This window comes from Engraulis encrasicolus, chromosome 17, assembly GCF_034702125.1.
Source record: "Engraulis encrasicolus isolate BLACKSEA-1 chromosome 17, IST_EnEncr_1.0, whole genome shotgun sequence".
NCBI classification, from domain to species: domain Eukaryota; kingdom Metazoa; phylum Chordata; class Actinopteri; order Clupeiformes; family Engraulidae; genus Engraulis; species Engraulis encrasicolus.
The window spans coordinates 22,121,450-22,140,260 of NC_085873.1; the positions used below are offsets into that span (position 1 = coordinate 22,121,450).

Here is an 18,811-nt window from a genome sequence, read left to right on the forward strand (position 1 = left end):
ACATGCACTGCACACAAAATATGAAATGGGGAACATAACTGTATCTTCCCTTATTCTTTGCAGCAATGCTATTTACCCTAAAATTTAAGCCCATGGAGGAAAAGATTTATGCTGCTGGAAAGATGGTTAACCCACATCTATTTTGAATTACTGTTTACAAACAGAAACATTAGACTACAGATGACAGCCCTACATGTACTTCACCATAGCAGGTGCTTAATTCCATCGACTACATGAAAAGGGTATAGTCTGTTTGTGGCAAAATTAGGTTTGTACATTGTATTGAATCCAAAACTTGGCCCAACTAAGAAGAATCCCCCAGCAGAGGCCGACATTCTGGATTCTGAACGACATGATGGTTTTTAGCCTCTGCTCAGGGCCTACATTCGTGATTTGGGCTAGAACTACACTTTATTTCAGCAGGGATTTCATTACAGTGTACTTACTTACTCATGAGATACAGTGAATTTGTGTAATAACGTACCGCTAGTAGGCCTAGGCTACATGTTATTACATCGTACTCACAATGTATTTATATCTACATGGTGCCTTGGGCCTCAGTTCAGCCCTTTGTCAGGCCTATTATAAAACTACTTCATATTTGGCCTACATTATGGTCATTATGGCATGTAGCATACTATGACGCAACATGTACTACAGTTGTACTAACATGTTATTACACCAGTTATTCCACTGTAGCCCTACCCAATATAATAATTAGCCATAGTCAAAGCCTTGTTAAATGCAGTGTTGCCTTGATTTGTTGATGTGCCCTGAATGCATAAAACAAATATTTAATGCCCTTTGCTTCCTTGGAAGAATTCATCACTTTTCAGGCCTATTATAAAACTACTTCATAATAGTAGCCTACATTATGGTCATTAGGCCTATGGCATGTAGCTACATACACTATATGACATAACATGTACTACAGTTGTACTAACATGTTATTACACCAGTTATTCCACTGTAGGCCTACCCAATAAGTAAGTAGCCTACGCTGCAGTCAAAGCCCTGTTAAAATGCAGTGTTACCTTGATTTGTCCATAAAGGATGTGACCTGAATGCATAAAACAAATCTTAAATGCATGTTTCTGAATTAACTTTGAGGGTGGACTGGCCCAACTTTGTTTGCTCAGAAGCCTCCACCCAAGCAGATACCAAAAATCATAAACTCAACTAAATTAAACCCATTTGAAGACAAGTTTCGTGGGGGTTGTGGTGATTGCAACAAGCTAATGATCTTATTTAAAAGTAACTTTAAAAGTCCTCGTCTATCTTCCCATTTATTGCGCGTGGTGTCGCCTCTGAGCGAACATAGTGTTTCTCTATGTCCACTGTTCTAGCCTTGCTAGGACGTGAAACGCCTAGTGATTAGATGCTTCGCGGAGTTCACCAAAGAGTATCCAATCACTGGGCATTGGGAAACGGCTTGGGACAGTTGCTCGGGACACTCAGCCGTAGATAGTTTATACAGAGACAGAAATCTCTGGTTTATATCTATAAAAAGGGAGACAGTGGCATCTGGTGGTGATTTAGATTAATCACTAGCCAAACCCCAAGCGACTGGCAGGAAATACAATTTATATATTATCGATAAAGGTCTCATTTTGTGTTTCCAATCGTGCAAATGGTTGACAAAAATATAATGTTTCGTTTGGTGCACCTCCCGCTCTGCCAATTATCTTACAATTAGAACTAGGCCTACCATAGGCATTGGCGTTCTCTGTCCACGATGCCTAAAATATCGGCAAATATCGTCTGTTTCCACGCATTTCTGAATGACAGAACAGCAATGTTTGTATTACGGTGTTTTAGTATTACACCCCCATGAAGAGCTTTCCCTCCATTACGCCCAACGATTCTCGCACTAGCGGTTAAAACTCCAAATTAATCGTGCCATATCGTCAGGGATGGAAAAATCATCGCCTGTTCTGCGCCGTTTACTTTGGCCCCTTTAAATATGGTCGCTCGTGAATATGCCTGATTGGAATCACACAGGCAGTGATATATAGGCCCTAGTTGTATTCAGCGGAGTAATATAAATAGTAAACAGTTAATGCGGGATATAAAGATAAATCGGTGAATAAACTCGTTTGCGAGAATATTAGCTTGTTTTTCATTATTGTTCAGGCACCCGGGTTTGAGAGCCGTGTGGTCCTACATAGCCTGGTTCAGAACGGGTGTTCTCATCAGGAGGGAAACTTGCTTCACGGTTGTCCCGAGACAAACACGGGTAAGTTCCGTCGCAAACGCCATAGTAGCTACGGAACAGTCTGGCATCGAAACGGTAATACAATTTCAATGCAAAAAGATTCTATCACGCTTCACAGTAGTGATAAATGTAGAGTTGACATGATGGGATTGTTTTTTGTTGTTTAGCCCGGTTGCTGTGTGAACGCGCGTTCGTAACAAGGGAAGTGTGGTCTTTGTGCGGCACCGTCATGGATGCCTTTCCTACGAGACGACTGCACTTAAAGTCACAGTTTGGCAAAACAACACAAGTGGGCTGAGCTATTATCACACAGAAATTGAATCGCCATCCTTTCAACATCAAAACAAATCCTGGTTGATGTACACTGCTTCAGATGATTCAGTTTATCAGTCATGCAGCTGAAACAGTGGAATAATAATGGCTAACCTGCTACGTTAGCAGGCTACATCAGAAGACCAAACAGTTTAGCTGCTAGCTTAGCCCTGTTTTGAAATTGATTTTTATCCATGGTGGATTTTGCTGTAAGAGCAAGGTTGTAGTTCATGCGTACAAGTGAAACGCTGTGTTCTCCACCCCATATACATTTGCAGTGTTAATTGGCGGCAAATCCTTGCACAGGGCACCTATCACAGTTTAGGTTGCCATTAGCTCAGTTACCGGTGCACCTTCCAATGTTTATAATGCTAGCTAGCCTTGAGCAGCTAATATTGTGGAAGTTCCATTTGTTTTGCCCCTTTTCTTGTTCGTTGTATCATTTTCGTATCGTCGTATCTATGTCGGCCTTTGGCCAATTGTGCGTTCTCTTGCAGAGAGAGGTGTTATTTGCCAAAGTAGAGTGAACTTTATTCTCTTCCTCAGCTACCATGTCTGGCATTGCTCTCAGTCGACTGGCACAGGAACGTAAAGCATGGCGGAAAGACCATCCTTTTGTAAGTGCAACCAGAAATTATAATGGAAAACACAATGAGTAACATTCACATGTCTTAACTGTTTCAGTAACTGTTTCTTAGGCTTTTGGTCGACCTGACTGGGAAACACTGGTAAACGTGTTAACGCCTCTTGTGCACCTCTGTCACGTGGAACAGTCCCCTATTTCAAAACGTCAGGAATATGAGCATAACTGTGGATAAGAAAAGTAATGGAAAGTAGGTCTATTTGTTAGAAATTGTGCGTGTTTTTGTTTTTTAATCATTCAGGGGCGCCTATTATTGTCAGGTTGGTGTAGAGCCAGGACTGTCGATGAAGCACCTTGTGTGCAACAGGTGTCATGCAGGCAGTATAAAGTAGTCACTCTCTGTAGGCCAATTACTGTAGTCAGAATCTGATTGCATGAAAGTGATGAATTGAGTTTGTGTTCTTAGGGCTTTGTTGCTGTGCCAACGAAAAATCCAGATGGAACGATGAACTTGATGAATTGGGAATGTGCCATTCCAGGGAAGAAGGGGGTAAGTGTTTTGGTCAAATGTATTTTGCCTTTGATGATGCTTTTGTAAGTCTCCTGTACTTGGCTGGTTATTTACAGTTGATGCACTGAGACAAGGGACTGTTTATATTCTCTGTTTAGACTCCATGGGAAGGAGGTCTGTTCAAACTGAGGATGCTCTTCAAGGATGACTACCCCTCGTCACCACCAAAGTGTAAGCTGTTAAGACGCTAAAAAGCTTGAAGGACTGTACATGGTATTTGTGCCCTTCTGAGGACTGAAGTATGTTTAAAATCAACAATTCATACAAATGCGGTGCGAAGAAATAATCACACTGACATGTCAGCATGGTACATGCAGAGCATTGCTGCGATCACATGATGACTGACGAGGTTCGATAAGATCTTACCATGCTAACCTGGGAAATCACAAATTTGACTCTTGCATGGACAGGAGTGCTCCTATCTGTTGGGCCAAGGGATTTCATTCGGTGATTTTTAATGTTGTAAGGTTTTCATAGATTGAAGTGGGTGACCAATGGCTAAGTCAGAGCGGTAGTTGCCACACATTGTTGTGAAGTAAATGGCAGACATGGAAAAGCTCCATCTTTTATGTATGAATAGTGCAATATTCCTAGTCAGAATGAAAACTTGGAATTTGATGGTGGTGGTAAGTATTTGCGAAAAAAGGTAACATATGTGAATGGGTAGCATGAATTATGTAAAGAAACTGCAAAAAATATTACACAGTGCACATTTAAGTATGAGCACTGCTTTGTATTAGTCAGGCCCCCTGGCAGCCCACTATGAAACCTTTTTGTGTTTTCTTCCATAGGTAAGTTTGAGCCTCCGCTGTTCCATCCGAATGTATATCCCTCTGGCACAGTATGTCTGTCTATCCTGGAAGAGGACAAAGACTGGAGGCCTGCAATCACCATCAAACAGGTACATCAACAAAAGTTCAAAAATCCATGCCCCGCTTCTAGGTGCTGGTTTAACGCAGGAGTGTTCAATACTTCAAAAGAAAGCAGTTTACCGCACACTTGTTTGACGTTTTTCTCGTTTGTTCAGAGTGGACAATTCATTTCGGCTCTGTGAGTCATCAGTTGCGAAAGGCGTTGTTTGCTCGGCAGAATAAACGAGCAAAGAGTCAAACGTGTGTGTGTGTGTGTGTGTGTGTGTGTGTGTGTGTGTGTGTGTGTGTGTGTGTGTGTGTGTGTGTGTGTGGTTAACTTATTTCTTTGAGGTACATGAACAAGCCAACCTGGACCAGTCACCCAAATTATCTCCATCCTTATGGCCATTAATTGACTAAATGAACATTCAAACTTCAGATGTGCTACACGCACACACACCTCGATGTTCTGCTTTTTCCAACCATGTTTTTGATTCTATAGATTCTTTTGGGAATTCAGGAGCTTCTAAATGAGCCTAATATCCAAGACCCAGCTCAGGCTGAAGCTTACACCATATACTGGTAAGAGTTTTTGAAAGGTTTTTATTTATTTTTCTTAACATTCTGGATTGTTTTGCACACCTGTTTCACATATTTCAAAGGGGTTCCAGGTAGGATTAAAAGTTTAATTAATCGCCGAGTCAGCTGATGGCTATGTGAATCTTTAGTAAGTGAAACGATGACCCTCGCGACCACTTCCATGTTCCGCTATCAGAAAACCTCAAATGCAACTTAAAGGCAGAGCGGTCCGAACGAGAGTCCTGTGAAACGATTTTCATACCAAAAATCGCTTTACGTACCATATTCAGATTTGTATCAACTCCTGGCATTCCGTGATGAAAAACATTCTCACAGCGTGCTTATTTGAAGCTGTGCCTAAGGTTCTGTTAGCTTGACTTTTTTAAAATTGGTTTGTATTTGTTAGCCATGTTGTCATTAATGCAATGTTTCAACTGCTTGAAGAAATATCTGCTACCCTAGTGAATCACTAGCTGCATTTGCAACCACAAATCTATTTGCTTGATCACGGCGAGTTATGCTTGGTCCTCTTAGATGGGTGGGGATGAATGCATGGCAAGCAACTTGGACAAATGTATAAGGTGACTTCCCAAGACATAAAAAACGCTGCTTCCTACTTGAAGGAAGCCGCAAAGATCTGCTAAGAATGCGGCATCAAATGTCCTGAATGTGGCAGTGATGCCTTGTGAATTGAGAACACCAACGCTTTTAAGTTGTATGAACCAATAGACTTCTGATGACTTTTGTGTCAATAGTTTAGAAATGGTTGAATAGTGAGGGGTTTTTTTTCAACCTATGTACTTTTATTTGTTTTGAATTTACACAAACAAGACATTGCGATGAATAGAATCTAACATGAACGACGATCAAATATAGCCACTCGATATTTTATCAGAATGCTGTGTTTGATTGTATGAATCAACATTATGCAACATTATTATATGGTGTGACGTCATCGGTCGAATGCTCCATTCATTTCAACGGGGCTCCCCAACGTTCGCACGTCTGTTATGTAAGGGTTAACGTTCGGCGAGAAGGTCGCTACCGTGGAATAGCAGCACGACAGAGAGAATCTTTAGACCCCGACGCGGAGCGGAGGGGTCTTGTTCTCTCTGAAGTGCTGCTATTCCACAAAGCGACCGACTCGCCGAAAGTTAACCCGCTTATTATATGGATATACTTAAATGATTCACACATGCGGGGACATTTCTTTAGACCTATTTAATGTTAAGATTGTTGCTGCGCAAAACAAAACAGTGCCGTAGGAACACCGCTAGGCAACAGCTAGGTAGGCTAGCCAGGACAACAGGTGTTGTCTATCGCAGCAGCTGATTAGAGTGACAAAAGACCGGACCCCCTGCGGAGTGATATGAAACATTCGCTTTAGCCACTGACTTGTATACAAGCCAGTGGCTTTAGCAGTGAACGTCTTGTTGCCATTGACAGCGGTAGCCAGGACAACGGGTGCTGTCTATCACAGCAGCTGATTAGAGTCTTGTTGAAAAGTCGCTTTAGCAGTGAAAAGTCTTGTTGCCATTGACAGCGGTCTGTTATAGACCAACCCGTCCGTTATCGAAAAATAACAGACGTCCGAACGTTGGGGAGCCCCGTTGAAATGAATGGAGCATTCGACAGATGACGTCACAACCATATAATAATTTTCGATAACGGACGGGTTGGTCTATAACAGACCGCTGTCAATGGCAACAAGACTTTTCACTGCTAAAGCGACTTTTCAACAAGACTCTAATCAGCGGCTGTGATAGACAACACCTGTTGTCCTGGCTAGCTGTTGCCTAGTGTTCCACAACGGCACTGTTTTGTTTTGCGCAGCAACACTCTTTTGACATTAAAAACTATAATAGACTTAACATTAAATAGGCCTAAAGAAATGTCCCCACCATGTGTGAATCATTTAAGTATATCCGCTCCGCGTCGGGGTCTAAAGATTCTCTCTGTCGTGCTGCTATTCCACGGTAGCGACCTTCTCGCCGAACGTTAACCCTTACATAACAATCAGCATCAAGCCCAGGTTATTCCATTTACTTCCATTTATTGGCACTCGTGTGGTTGCAGAGTAGAGCATGACACGGGAGTGGATTTTCACTCCCGTCCCATCCCGGTCCCAGAAAAAAAATCCCATCCCGGACTGGAGTAAAAGAAACAAATCCCATCCCGTCCACTCCTGCAAAGAATGTTTCCAATCCTGCCCACTCCCACTCAATCAATCCCACTCCTGTTTCATCAAAAAACTAGGCTTTTTTTGATGAAAAAATAAGCGAGTATTCCCGCTTTAGTTCATTTTTATTCCCGCTCCTGCCCGCTCAAATTCATCTTTAAATTTTGACTCCCATCCCGCGGGAATCCCGCAGGACCCACGGGAATTCCCGAAAAATGTCATCCTCTATTGCCCAGTACTTGTGTGTAATGTACGGAAGAGGAGGAGTGGCAGTGCTAGGTCTTCAGTGCCAGTATGTTAATCGTCTACTGCAGTGGTTCCCAACCTTTTTCTTCAGGGACCCATATTTTTACCATCGCAAGCTTTGGTGACCCAATCACGCGAACGCCCGCACGAGAGGGAGTCACATGATGCTCTGTAACTGTTTGATGTATCACTTACATTTTGTTGCTTCTATGCATATATTAGTTTAAATGCTTTAATGCCATTTATTCAACATGGGCTAAATATGGTATTAAAATTAAACCCGTTAAAATCAAGAGGGCTTCACGACCCACTGTGGATTTTTGGTGACCCATAGGTTGGGAACCACTGGTCTACTGGTTCTATCCTCAATCACTGATAGTGTTTTCAGGCGGACCAGAACCGTGCCCACATCAGTTATGTGCACTAAAGTGTTAACCTGCGAACCACCTCCGTCCATACCGGACTCTGAACTTAACTGCAAGTGACTGGATGAATGTGGACATCCAGTGTTGTCACGTTTCCCAGAGAAAAAAAACCAAGTATTTTTTGTTTTGTCTTTGTTTTATCTCAAACCAACCTAACGGTTCCCGTGCGCTTAGACTTGCAGGATGAACACACCGGCCGGTTTGAGATTAGGTGCGGGAACGGGCATCGGCTTTGGCCTAAATGCGCCATGGGACACACAGAGTGTCCTGTTTTGCCTAGTTTGAATGTGAAATCATGTGTAATCGAGCAGAAGTTGTCAGGTGTGAATGGCTGTCCAACGCGATTTCTCTCCATCTCTACTTGTCTGCTGGCATTTGGCATGCCAGCTAATTATCACTGAATTTGTTGGATATTTGACAAGACACTTGCATGACTTGTCAAGTATGACTGGTTCTTTTCTCATGTGTCCTCAATTCCCATTCACTGAGCTGGTGTCCGCCAATTTCTTGTAGGCTTGTCAGACTGATGTCCCTTCTATGCCGTTATGGATATGATCACATAGGGCTGTGCAATATATCGATTTTATATTGTGATATCAATATCGACTTGAAACAATAATTTTATAACATTGTCTATACTGCCAAAAGGTAGGTTGCGCCATGCATTCCCCTCCACTTGAGCAGACTTGCTACCCAACATGCAGAACACCACTGGTGGTTTTCAGGCCGACCAGAATGATGCCGGTGCCCGTTACCGCCCGTGTCCTGAACTTTTTCTGCACGTGACTGTTACCCAGACACACCTGCTGATGGTCACCTTGACGTCATGGTTCGCGAAGAAAAAACAAGTATTTTGTGGTTCGCACTGCGGACCAACTTTCCGGTTTGTGAACGCTAAACGGCCGGTTCACGATTAGGTTCGGGAACGGGCACTGGCCCTGTTCTCAGTTGGCCTGAATGCGCTATGTGTGTTTCTCTATAGCCTTTCACTAACACTGCTGAAAGGAGGCAAGATTATGAATTGTTAAGCACAATTATTAGTCTTCAGAAGAAATATCGTCTAATAAAAATTGTGGTAACTTATCAATATTGGCTTAGATAGTCGTGATATTGATTTCTCAGAGATCAATGCTGTGTAATCACAGGACTGCTCGATTATAACAAACAAAAAATGGACACAGCACAAAATGTATATAGCGGTCTTCAACTAACAGAAATTGACATTTTTAGCTGCAAAACTTACTGTGCTTTGGTCATGCTAGTTAATATTGGTTTATTCAGAAAATATTCATGAAAAGATCAAATTTGGCAATAGGCAGCACAGTTTCAATGAGATGCATATTTGCAATACCTACTCTGGCCACCATCTTACACAGTGCAGCTTTTAAAACACACTTCAGACACCTTCCCCGAAAACTGTCTTGACGTGTCAAATAAATGGTTTGTTAGTCGTTAAACACTTTTTGGATGATCAGCCGTTTACATGCATGTGGAATATTCTTAAACGCAGATATTTTCTGTTTATGTATAAACATGACGTAGATGAAAATAAAAACGTCATTGTGGCGTGTGTTTTTAGATTCCTAAACCGGAGACTTCTAAAACTCAGTTTAGGTGTAAATGAAAGGCCACAACTGATGCAAAATTATCAAAAATACCTATAGCTTTGTCTGAGTTCACTTGGAGAAATTAAAATGGAAAAAGCAAAAGGGGAGCAAGTGTGCGGACGTAAACTTAGTGATACGGTCTCATTTTTGGAACTAAACTCATATTACACCTCCCCTTGAGTTAAATAGTTGAGTTTTACCTTCCTCCTGTACTTTCAACCTTTCTCTGAGTACTGCAGTGCAAATTTTACCTCCATGCTAGCTGTTAATATTGATTCCTATGAGACCAGTTAGCCACCAGCTGGTCTCATAGGACTCAATGTTAACTGAATTGATAGTACAGGAGAAAGGCAAAACTCAACTATTTAACTCCAGAGGAGGTGTGATCTGAGCTTATTTCCAAAAATGGGACCGTATCACTTTAAATGTAATACCTATAGCTTCTCTAATTTTTGTTTGTTTTCTGCCAACAGCCAGAACAGAGTGGAGTACGAGAAGAGAGTGCGAGCACAAGCCAAAAAGTTCTCCCCATCATAGGTGTGAGGGAAGAGGATGCGTCAATACAGAAGGAGGGAGTGATGTGTCCACCATGCGCGCGCCCCCCTCTCTCTTTCTTGCGCTCTTACCCCCTCCTCCTCCTCTTCTTGTCCTCTCCCCTTCTTTCTGAGCACACGTGTTCTGTACACACCTGGACTTCAAACTTCAAATTTGAACACGCTCTGTGCCATCCAACTGCATCTTCCCGCCCGCCACCAAGAGCCCTTTGCCCTGGCCACCTCACCTCTCCTGGCGCCCCCACACCCCCCATTCAGACGGTCTTGCTATCTAGCTTTTTGTTCATCCTCTGTTATTCCCGCCTCCTTCATCGTTCTCCACCAGTGTCATGTCAAAATGGAATCTCCCAGAATGCCCGGCAGTGACATGACCCACCACCCCCCTCTCCGCGCCCCGCCCCCCCTCCTACCGGTGCTTTCACCTCCGGCCAAACATAACCAGAAAACTCCTGTATATTGCAGTTGACCTCGTGACTATATTTTGAGTTTGACTCTTAAAAAAAGAAGAAAAAAAAGCTGTATGAATGTGGGCGTGAAAGTTTTAATGTAAGTGCGTGCATGATTCCAACCCCATCTCCCTCTTAATTTTTTTTCTGTGTATGCACATGTTTTCGTATCTTTAGTTTTTTTGTTTGTGTTTTTTTTTTTCCTTTTTTTTCTTTTTTATATATATATTAAAGAAAATGCTTTCCTTGGAGGGAAATGGCACCTTTGCCTTAGAGTCCCTCCACCAGCCCCCTTCCCCCACCCATTTCCTCTTTTAAATAAAATAAAAAAAACTGAGTATTTCATCACAGGACCGAAAAAGAAAAAAAATCAGATGACAGTACACTCCTGTCTTGTACACCTGTGCTCTTCATTTTCGTTTTAGTGTTTGTTCGTCATTGAGTTTGTTGCAAATGATGGGAACATTAGGCCATGCACTCTACCTGTTCAAGTGCTTAGTCAAAATAAAGCTCTTTCTACAAAAGTGTGTTGTTAGTGGCTCCTGTGCTATTCTTGTTGTTGTTAGCAAATGTCAGGGTGGCTCTTTTTATATTCTAAATATCTTCCACATCAATTAATCAATGCCTTTTTTTATGTTTAGTTAAAAGCTGCACATTGGAGACTGGTAAAACACAATTTCAAACTTCTGTGCTAATCTTTTTATATACGTTTTTTTGACAAAGTACACGAGACTTACTTTATACTTTAATACGGAAACTTTATTCCACTATCAAAAACTGAAATTCCACTTTAAAATCTATTCCGGTCGTTACAAGCATGCTCGTTGCTACGGAATGACTCAGGAGTCAAAGACACAGACCTAGTGTCAACTCTGTCCAGTTGAAATGCTTTATTTTTTATGAATGCTTTATTCAGAATGAAATGTCAGTGCTTTGTGTAAACTCAATGGAGAATAATCTTAATTTGGGGGGTCTTAAATGGAATCTCCTGTTTCATACCCATTTTGGTAACACTGATCTTAAAAAAAATAACGCAAAGTAAATCATTCCTTGACACTTATTAAATAATGTCCTATATGAGCATTAACAAATATTTGTAAATCAGTAAGGAATGCTACATTTTACATCTTAATACAATTAAACAACTGTGTAAAACCGTACATATTGACCTTTCCATCAAGGGTCAGGGAGTTGTGTGTATATAGGAGCGGCCATAGCTCAATGATTCGAGTGCTGACCTTTAAATCAGAGGATTGCAGGTTCAAATCCCATCCTTACCAGCACAGTTATCCATGGCTGAAGTGCCCTTGAGCAAAGCACCTAACCCGACATTACTCCAGGGACTGTAACCAATACCCTAAAATAACTGTTGTTTTGATGAGTCAGCTAAGTGTAATGTAATGTTATCCACATGCATTGTTAAATCATCAATGAAACAGTCAAATAATTTCAGGGACACCATGCTCAAATAGCACAAGGCATGCCTCTATATGCCAGCATTTCATGAACACAGTGGTACGCCCTCAGCAGAGATTACATAAGATACAGCACAAATGTATAACAGGTGCAATAGGTGTATATAGTGGTGGAGGAGGCAGTGGCAACTTGATGTCAAAGGGAAGTGAATGCAGAGTTGCTCTCTACTGCAGTGGTGCCAGATGGAAAACGTTGAACTATCCTACCATAACCTCAAAATTATTGCTTTTTGGGAGGAAATTGTCATACATGAACCAACTCGGTGTTTTAAAGGCAACTAAATTAACTGAATGAAAACTGAAATGATCTAGCATCATGTGTTTTTGAACGTACAAAGGACAAAATTATGGCTCAAATGTGATAATTGTGGTTTATGTGGCAACACTGCTCTGCTGAAACCCTGTTAAGGTGTCGTTAAGCTGGAGAGCATGCAGTAGTCCTCACTGCAGGGCAGTCTGGCCGTCTCTGTTGCCATGGAGTCGAGCTGCACACAGCCAGTTCTGCCTGTGAAGTCAGTCTTCACTGGAGCCCTGATGCCCCTGGCAACCACTAGTTGTTCCGATGGTTTGATGATGATGATGTCTGATGGGATTGGCTGCAGCGTTACCATGTCGATCTTTGAAGCCTCCTCGTATGATGGAATCCAGACGGCACGCTCCTACTCAGGCACACACACACACACACAGGGCAAACCCAGTCATTGAACCATGAACAAATGTATATCATATGATACATCATATTCAATTATTAATTGAAGACACTTTTTTGATAGCCGGGTAAATGTATGGATGCATGCAGATGATGGTATATGTGGCCAAGGTATATTTTGCCCTGGGGCCCTGTGTACAATTGCTCCGCCACTGGTTGATAGTACACATCTGCTGGCTGTAATGTACTATAATTCACTGTATGATGTGCATGGGCATGCAAGGGAACGTTCATGAGTGAGATATTGGATCTGGAAGGTCTATGCATTTTGGGTAACACTTTCCTTGACGCCGGTGTCCTAGGCATGTCATTACAGTGTCATGACACAGTCATAGATAAGTCAAACATTATGTCCATGTCATAATTGTTGGCCTTAAGTGACATTCGGTTATAACTTATGGCAAAGACAACGCAGTCTTTGACATAACCGAATGTCACTGAAGGCCAACAGTCATAAAATGTTTGACATGGACATAATGTTTATGACGCGTGCATAACTGTGCCATGACACTGTAATGACATATCTATGACACTGGCGTCAAGTGTTGCCGTATTTTGTGTGTGCTGCAGCAAATGACTACTTTCCAAAGCTGCGGTTGATATGACACCTCTGCTGGCTGGCTGGCTCCTGTGATATAAAATAAAATATTAGTGAAGTCTCACATTTTGGTCTTTCCACTTCACTGAAGTCACGATCAGGGCTGGATGTGGGATCACAGCATGCTTCCTCCATCTGGCAACACATCATGTTCTCGTTTTAAAAATGCAAATATATTTTTGATGAATTGATTGATTGATTATTTAATTGAATGAGTGAATGGTGGGTTGATTGATTGAGTGCTGTCAGATGTCTTCTAAAAAACATGTTGTATTGTGTCTATTGAGGCCTATTCCATGATGGTGATTGTGATGATGATGGTAAGTGGGCGCCGCTGACCTTATCAGCAGGATGTAGCTGGTCATGATGATCATGAGAAACAGACACATGGAGATCAGTGAAGCAGTCAGCAAAGACGTATCCCGGTCTACATACAGGAACCACACACACACACACACGTGAGAAGTAGTTAGGCACTATGCCTGTACAGTTTTGAGATAATGAATGAATTTAACATCGAGCTCCTGGAAGAAATGAATTTAAATCTCAGCTGTACTGCATTATTTTTTTTTAAAAAGAGAGCTTCATTTAAACCTTTTTGATAGGCTGTTCTCCAGCGTATGGTGGGAGCCCATTGGCTCCACACTCCCTTGTAGACAATCTGACTGGGCTGCGATCGCACTGTTGCCAAGTACTCTGAACCGGGAGGGAAGAAGGACATGGCTACAGAGAGGTTTCTGTTTGAGGTGTTGTAGTCCACCTATTTGCAGCCACATAGAAAAAAAATACACTCAATATATAATAATGTCGTCCATGTATACTCACTCCCCTCATTACTGATGTGAATGGAGGCTGATCTTTATCATTACATGACATTTAGGGATGCAAACCATTAATCGATTAATCAACTTATATCGATCAATGCGTTAATCGATTAAAAAACATTAATCGCCAATTCAAATCACAAGAGACCCAGGTGAAATGGGCATGTGGAGAGTGTGTGTGAAGAGGGGTGTGAATACTGGGAATATTTAAATCACCTTTGGATTAGATAATTTAAATAGAATTCATTGAAATGTAGTATTTTATCTCTTTTTAATTTCAATTTTTAGATTTAGTAGGGGTTTTTTTTCGAGAAAGATTGAGATTTCGGTGGGAAAACGCTGCTTATCAATTGTCCTACGTCAATCGATAAGGCAATCAACTAACAATTAATGAATTAATAGATAATTTGCATCCCTAATGGAATTACATTACACTTAGCTAATGCTTTTCTAAATCCAAAGTGACTTGGTTATTATCAGTACAGGGTGTTGGTTACAGTCTCTAGAGCAGTGGGGGTTTGGCGCCTTGCTCAAGGGCACCTCAGCCATAGAGTGAGACAGGGAGTGGAAGGGATTCGAATCTGCAACTCTCTGATCTAAAGTCCATCTCCTTAACCACTAGGACTAGGCCACGGCTGCCCCATCATTGTTATTATGTTTATATCATTGTTCCTGTATTGGATGAAGATTAAGAACCGTGCATATGCACATATATGTAGTATGTAGGCCTATGCATATACACAGTATAGTATGCTAGCCTGATTATCATAGACTTTCAAATCTCGATTCGATTGGAAGCAACACGGGCGAAGGTGTTGCGTCACTTGGAGGGCGCAGCCTGGCTAATAACAAGTGTGATGGGTCTTTGTTGGTTCAACAAAACTACTTCATTGAGCCTAGAACATAGAATAAACCATGTGTTGTGATGAACATACCTGTACATACCATCAGGGGTGCCGCCAGAAATGTTGGGCCCCATGAATGATTCAAATTTTGGTCCCCCTTAAGGGCCCCTGTCAGTGCTTGGGCCCTTAGAATTTTTTGTCACATATATATCTGCAATTACTTTACACAAGTAACAAATTAATATCAGGTCTACTTTTTGCGTGCTTACTGTGGCTTGTGTGAAAGTTGGGGGCCCCTTTGGGAGGGCAAATTTCGTCCAGGCACTAGGCAATGTAATGTCTAATGCCTAATGTAATGCCCACCTCTGTTTCCAGTGCAGCTATGTGTGTTCCCATACAACATACCTCCTCATACAACTTTTTGACCAAACGCATGACCCGAATAAACCTTCAAAGCAGAGCTACTTTACTCTTTCCAGATACGCCTTTGTCCTGCTGCCTGCACCTGGCCTCAGCGAGGTGGGATGTGATGTGCATACTCTTACACTTGTGAAAATGTCCCCAATACTGACCGTATTAAGACACTGTGGTGCCCCTGGGCACTATACCTCATTGGTGCCCCCCTTATGAACAATATTTGTTGAGTTTGTGTCATGTGGTGCCCCCTAACTGGATGTAATTGCTTGGTGCCCCTGGGCACTGTGCCACTGGCCCTTATGGATAATCCGGCCCTGCATACAGTACCATGTGTCCCTGCGGCGACTCCAGGCGAAGTGTGTACTTCAAGAAGGGTAGGAGCTGGACATGCTCCTCATACTTGGGGCTCTGCTGCTCGTAGCCGCTCAGCCAGCTAAACACGGCGTCTTCCCCAACCCACTGCATGGAGAGGTTACGGGGAGGGATGGGCTGGACTGAGGACGAGAGAAGAGAAGAGAAGAAGCTGCAGTCACTCATTCATTCATTCATTCATTCATCCATTCATTCATACAGACCGTCTGAGCTATTTCATCATACTGTGTGTCTGTGTCAGTGTGCGTCTGTGTGTATGTTCGGTCTCTCTCTCCCCCTCCCTCCCTCTCCCTCTCTGTGTGTCCGTGATTGCATGTATTCCTTTTTTTTTACAAGAACCAAGATATGTGTTTGCCTGCTGAGCTTCTGATTGCGTACATGACGTTAAAGATCGAGCACTGTTGAGTGGATTCCCTGTCTTTTGTATGTGTAGTCATATTGTATGTATTTATAATGTATTTGTGTGTGTGAGCGTGTATTTGTAATGCATTTGTAATTGGTGTGTGTGTGTGTGCGTGCGTCCATGCGTGTGTGTGTGTGTGTGCGTGTGTCTTCTCACTATGTTCCCATGTCTTGTACTTTGGCAGCAGCAGCAGTGAGCTGTTGTTGCCATGGAGACTGCTGAAGAGTGAGATCTGGTATCGGTCCACGTCTGTGAATGAGAAGGCGCCTGGCGTGTACATGTACAGTGAACAGCCCCAGGAATTCAGCGCCTTCACCAGCTTACATTCAAACAGAGTGCTTGGCGCACGGGAGGAAAGCACACACGCAGAGAATCAAGTCAGTGAAGAAGGTGACCAAAACACCACATAAGGCTATGCTACGGCTGACAACAAATTACTTCAAATTACATTGCATTACATTACAAACTACAAATTACATTGAATTACATTTGATTGATGCAGGTGTTTATTAATGCAAATAATCAAGTCAGTGACGGTGATCAAAAATACCACATACCAAAAATACCAAATGATTACGTTATCACAAAATTTCATCAGTGCCAGTGCTTTATTTTTTGCAATAGAAGATAAGGTAAAAATGTACAGCGCTAAACAAAGGCGTAAGAAATGTAGTGCAGACAATGTTGCATGGATTACTTTTGCTAGAAAGGGAAGGACTAATTTAAGGCTCTTCACAAGCGGTAAAGGAAGACTCAGGTCGTTAAAGGTGCATTGTGTGATATTTTAGTTGTTAATTTCCAGAATCCATGCTGCCAATTCACAAATGTTAATTTTTTCTGAAATACTTATCACCAAGATCAAACTCTAAGTATTCAATATGACTGAGAAATTTGCACTTTTAATACATGAAAAGGGAGATCTTCTCCATGGTCTGCTATTTTGAAGTTCCGGAAATAGACATTTTTTTAGCTGCAAAACATACTGTGCCTTGGTCATACAAGTAAATATTGGTTATTATTCAGAAAATGTTCAAGAAAATGTCAACTTTGGCAATAGGCATCACAGTTTCTATGAGCTACATGCAGAGGCGATTCTAGGGTCAGGTGGGGCCCCAAGCGAAAATGCAAAACAATGAACATTTGAACCAAAATCACCACTACTGTAGTACAGTATGGCTGTTAAGCTTATTCACTATCTAGGGGCTTGGGGGCCCCAAGCGACTGCCTGCCTTGCCTGGTGGCAAGATGCGCCTCTTGCTACATGGTTGAAATACCAACTCTGGCCACCCTGCACCACCATCTTACACGGTGCACCTTTAACAACTACCATCCTTATAATGCCATGTGCGTTCGAGGCCATACTGTATGCACTTTAATGCACTTTATGCATCTCTATGATGGCGCTTTATGGCTATGTTTTTTTTTCATCATGTGACGTGTGTTATGCTGCGGCAGCTATATGTATGTCCAAAACAAATTTCATTCGGGACGAATGAAAAGAATCTTGTATCTTGACAATCCTATTCTGAAAACGCGTTCTGGACTAGCCTACATGTCAAGCTGTTATGACCGCTGATTAATTAATTCTGTGGGTTTGTTAATGGAAATGTGCGAATCATTCGTGTCAGTATGGTATAAGAAGAGGATGACAAGTGAGTGTCGGTGTCAAAACACCAGCCTCTTCGGGGGAGAAGAAAAATTCCTGTGAGCCCTGTGGTCACGTGATGTGTCTGTCTGTCAGAATCTGTCTTTTTGAGGCTGACTGATGTGGTGTTTCTCTCTCTCTCTCTCTCTCTCTCTCTCTCTCTCTCTCTCTCTCTCTCTCTCTCTCTCTCTCTCTCTGTGAGTGTGTGTGTGTGTGTGTGTGTGAGAGAGAGAGAGAGAGAGAGAGAGAGAGAGAGAGAGAGAGAGAGAGAATGAGAGAGAGAGAGAGAGAGAGAGAGAGTGTGTGCGTGCATGCATGTATGTGTGTCTCTGAAGGAAGAGAACAGCATTGAGATTGTGCCTTTTTATCTTATGTGTGTGCATGCGTGCGTGTGCATGTGTGGGCGCGGGTGCGTGTGTTTGTGTGTGTGTGTGTGTGTGCGTGTGCGTGTGCGTGTGCGTGTGCGTGTGTGTGTGTGTTTCGCTACAAGGCCGCTGACATCTTTGCCTGGGCCCAGGATAAAGGCATCTGAAAGGGCCCCCCACCTAATACATGCAATGTAATGAGGGCCCAATTCTGCTCTCCCCCATCTCCCTGGGCCTGGGACAGCTGACCCCTTTGCCCCTCGCCTTGTCGGCTTCCCTGTGGGGCTGGCTCCACGTTTGTGTATTGAGAAAGATAATATTATACAAAAGGAAATGCTCAAGTGTAAAATTGTACACCACTCACCCCTCAAAATCTCTTGCTTGTAGCCAAGAGGATTCCAGCATGTTGCTGATCACCGTAGTTGTATTGGAGTGAGGGGCACTCCCACTTGCATTTAAGGAGCACGTTATTGTGAAGAAGAAATCATTTAGACAATCTAGCCCAAAGTTTAATCCTATAAACACACCGACACACACATCGACACACACACACACACACACACACACACACACACAGAAAGAGAGAAAGA

The 18,811-nt window shown here is 42.4% G+C and overlaps 2 protein-coding genes across 5 annotated transcripts in view; one reads left to right on the forward strand and one right to left on the reverse strand.

Moving 5' to 3' along the window:
* The first annotated feature begins 2,126 nt into the window (after positions 1 to 2,126).
* ube2ib (ubiquitin-conjugating enzyme E2Ib) lies at positions 2,127 to 11,095 on the forward strand. 2 transcript variants are annotated; one of them, XM_063221980.1, is made up of 7 exons: positions 2,127 to 2,236; positions 3,074 to 3,144; positions 3,577 to 3,660; positions 3,780 to 3,852; positions 4,473 to 4,582; positions 5,035 to 5,114; positions 10,042 to 11,095. In XM_063221980.1, exons 2-7 carry the CDS (start codon positions 3,079 to 3,081, stop codon positions 10,103 to 10,105), a joined length of 477 nt encoding a protein of 158 aa, XP_063078050.1. In that variant the 5' UTR covers positions 2,127 to 2,236; positions 3,074 to 3,078; the 3' UTR covers positions 10,106 to 11,095. The 2 variants fall into 2 exon arrangements, with proteins under 2 accessions (XP_063078050.1, XP_063078051.1); XM_063221981.1 differs by having other exon boundaries at positions 2,191 to 2,290.
* Positions 11,096 to 11,193: 98 nt separating this feature from the next.
* LOC134467959 (interleukin-4 receptor subunit alpha) overlaps positions 11,194 to 18,811 on the reverse strand; it is a 9,446-nt gene continuing 1,828 nt past the window's right edge. The window contains exons 3-9 of one of the 3 annotated variants that reach the window (XM_063221977.1): positions 18,586 to 18,736; positions 16,368 to 16,549; positions 15,764 to 15,930; positions 13,945 to 14,110; positions 13,690 to 13,777; positions 13,416 to 13,485; positions 11,194 to 12,702 (exon numbers count right to left, since the gene is read on the reverse strand). In XM_063221977.1, the coding sequence (XP_063078047.1) occupies positions 12,448 to 12,702; positions 13,416 to 13,485; positions 13,690 to 13,777; positions 13,945 to 14,110; positions 15,764 to 15,930; positions 16,368 to 16,549; positions 18,586 to 18,736 (1,079 nt within the window). In that variant the 3' untranslated portion in view covers positions 11,194 to 12,447. Of the gene's footprint in view, positions 12,703 to 13,415; positions 13,486 to 13,689; positions 13,778 to 13,944; positions 14,111 to 15,763; positions 15,931 to 16,367; positions 16,550 to 18,585; positions 18,737 to 18,811 lie in introns of those variants that run through there. The other 2 variants (XM_063221978.1, XM_063221979.1) reach the window with 2 other exon arrangements.

Bases quoted from the DNA above. Each gene is read 5' to 3' on its own strand.
- ube2ib (XM_063221980.1), top strand. From the start codon at position 3,079: ATGTCTGGCATTGCTCTCAGTCGACTGGCACAGGAACGTAAAGCATGG. The intron at 4,583-5,034 runs GTACATCAACAA...TTGATTCTATAG, and splicing joins CTGCAATCACCATCAAACAG to ATTCTTTTGGGAATTCAGGA. The intron at 5,115-10,041 runs GTAAGAGTTTTT...TTCTGCCAACAG, and splicing joins GAAGCTTACACCATATACTG to CCAGAACAGAGTGGAGTACG.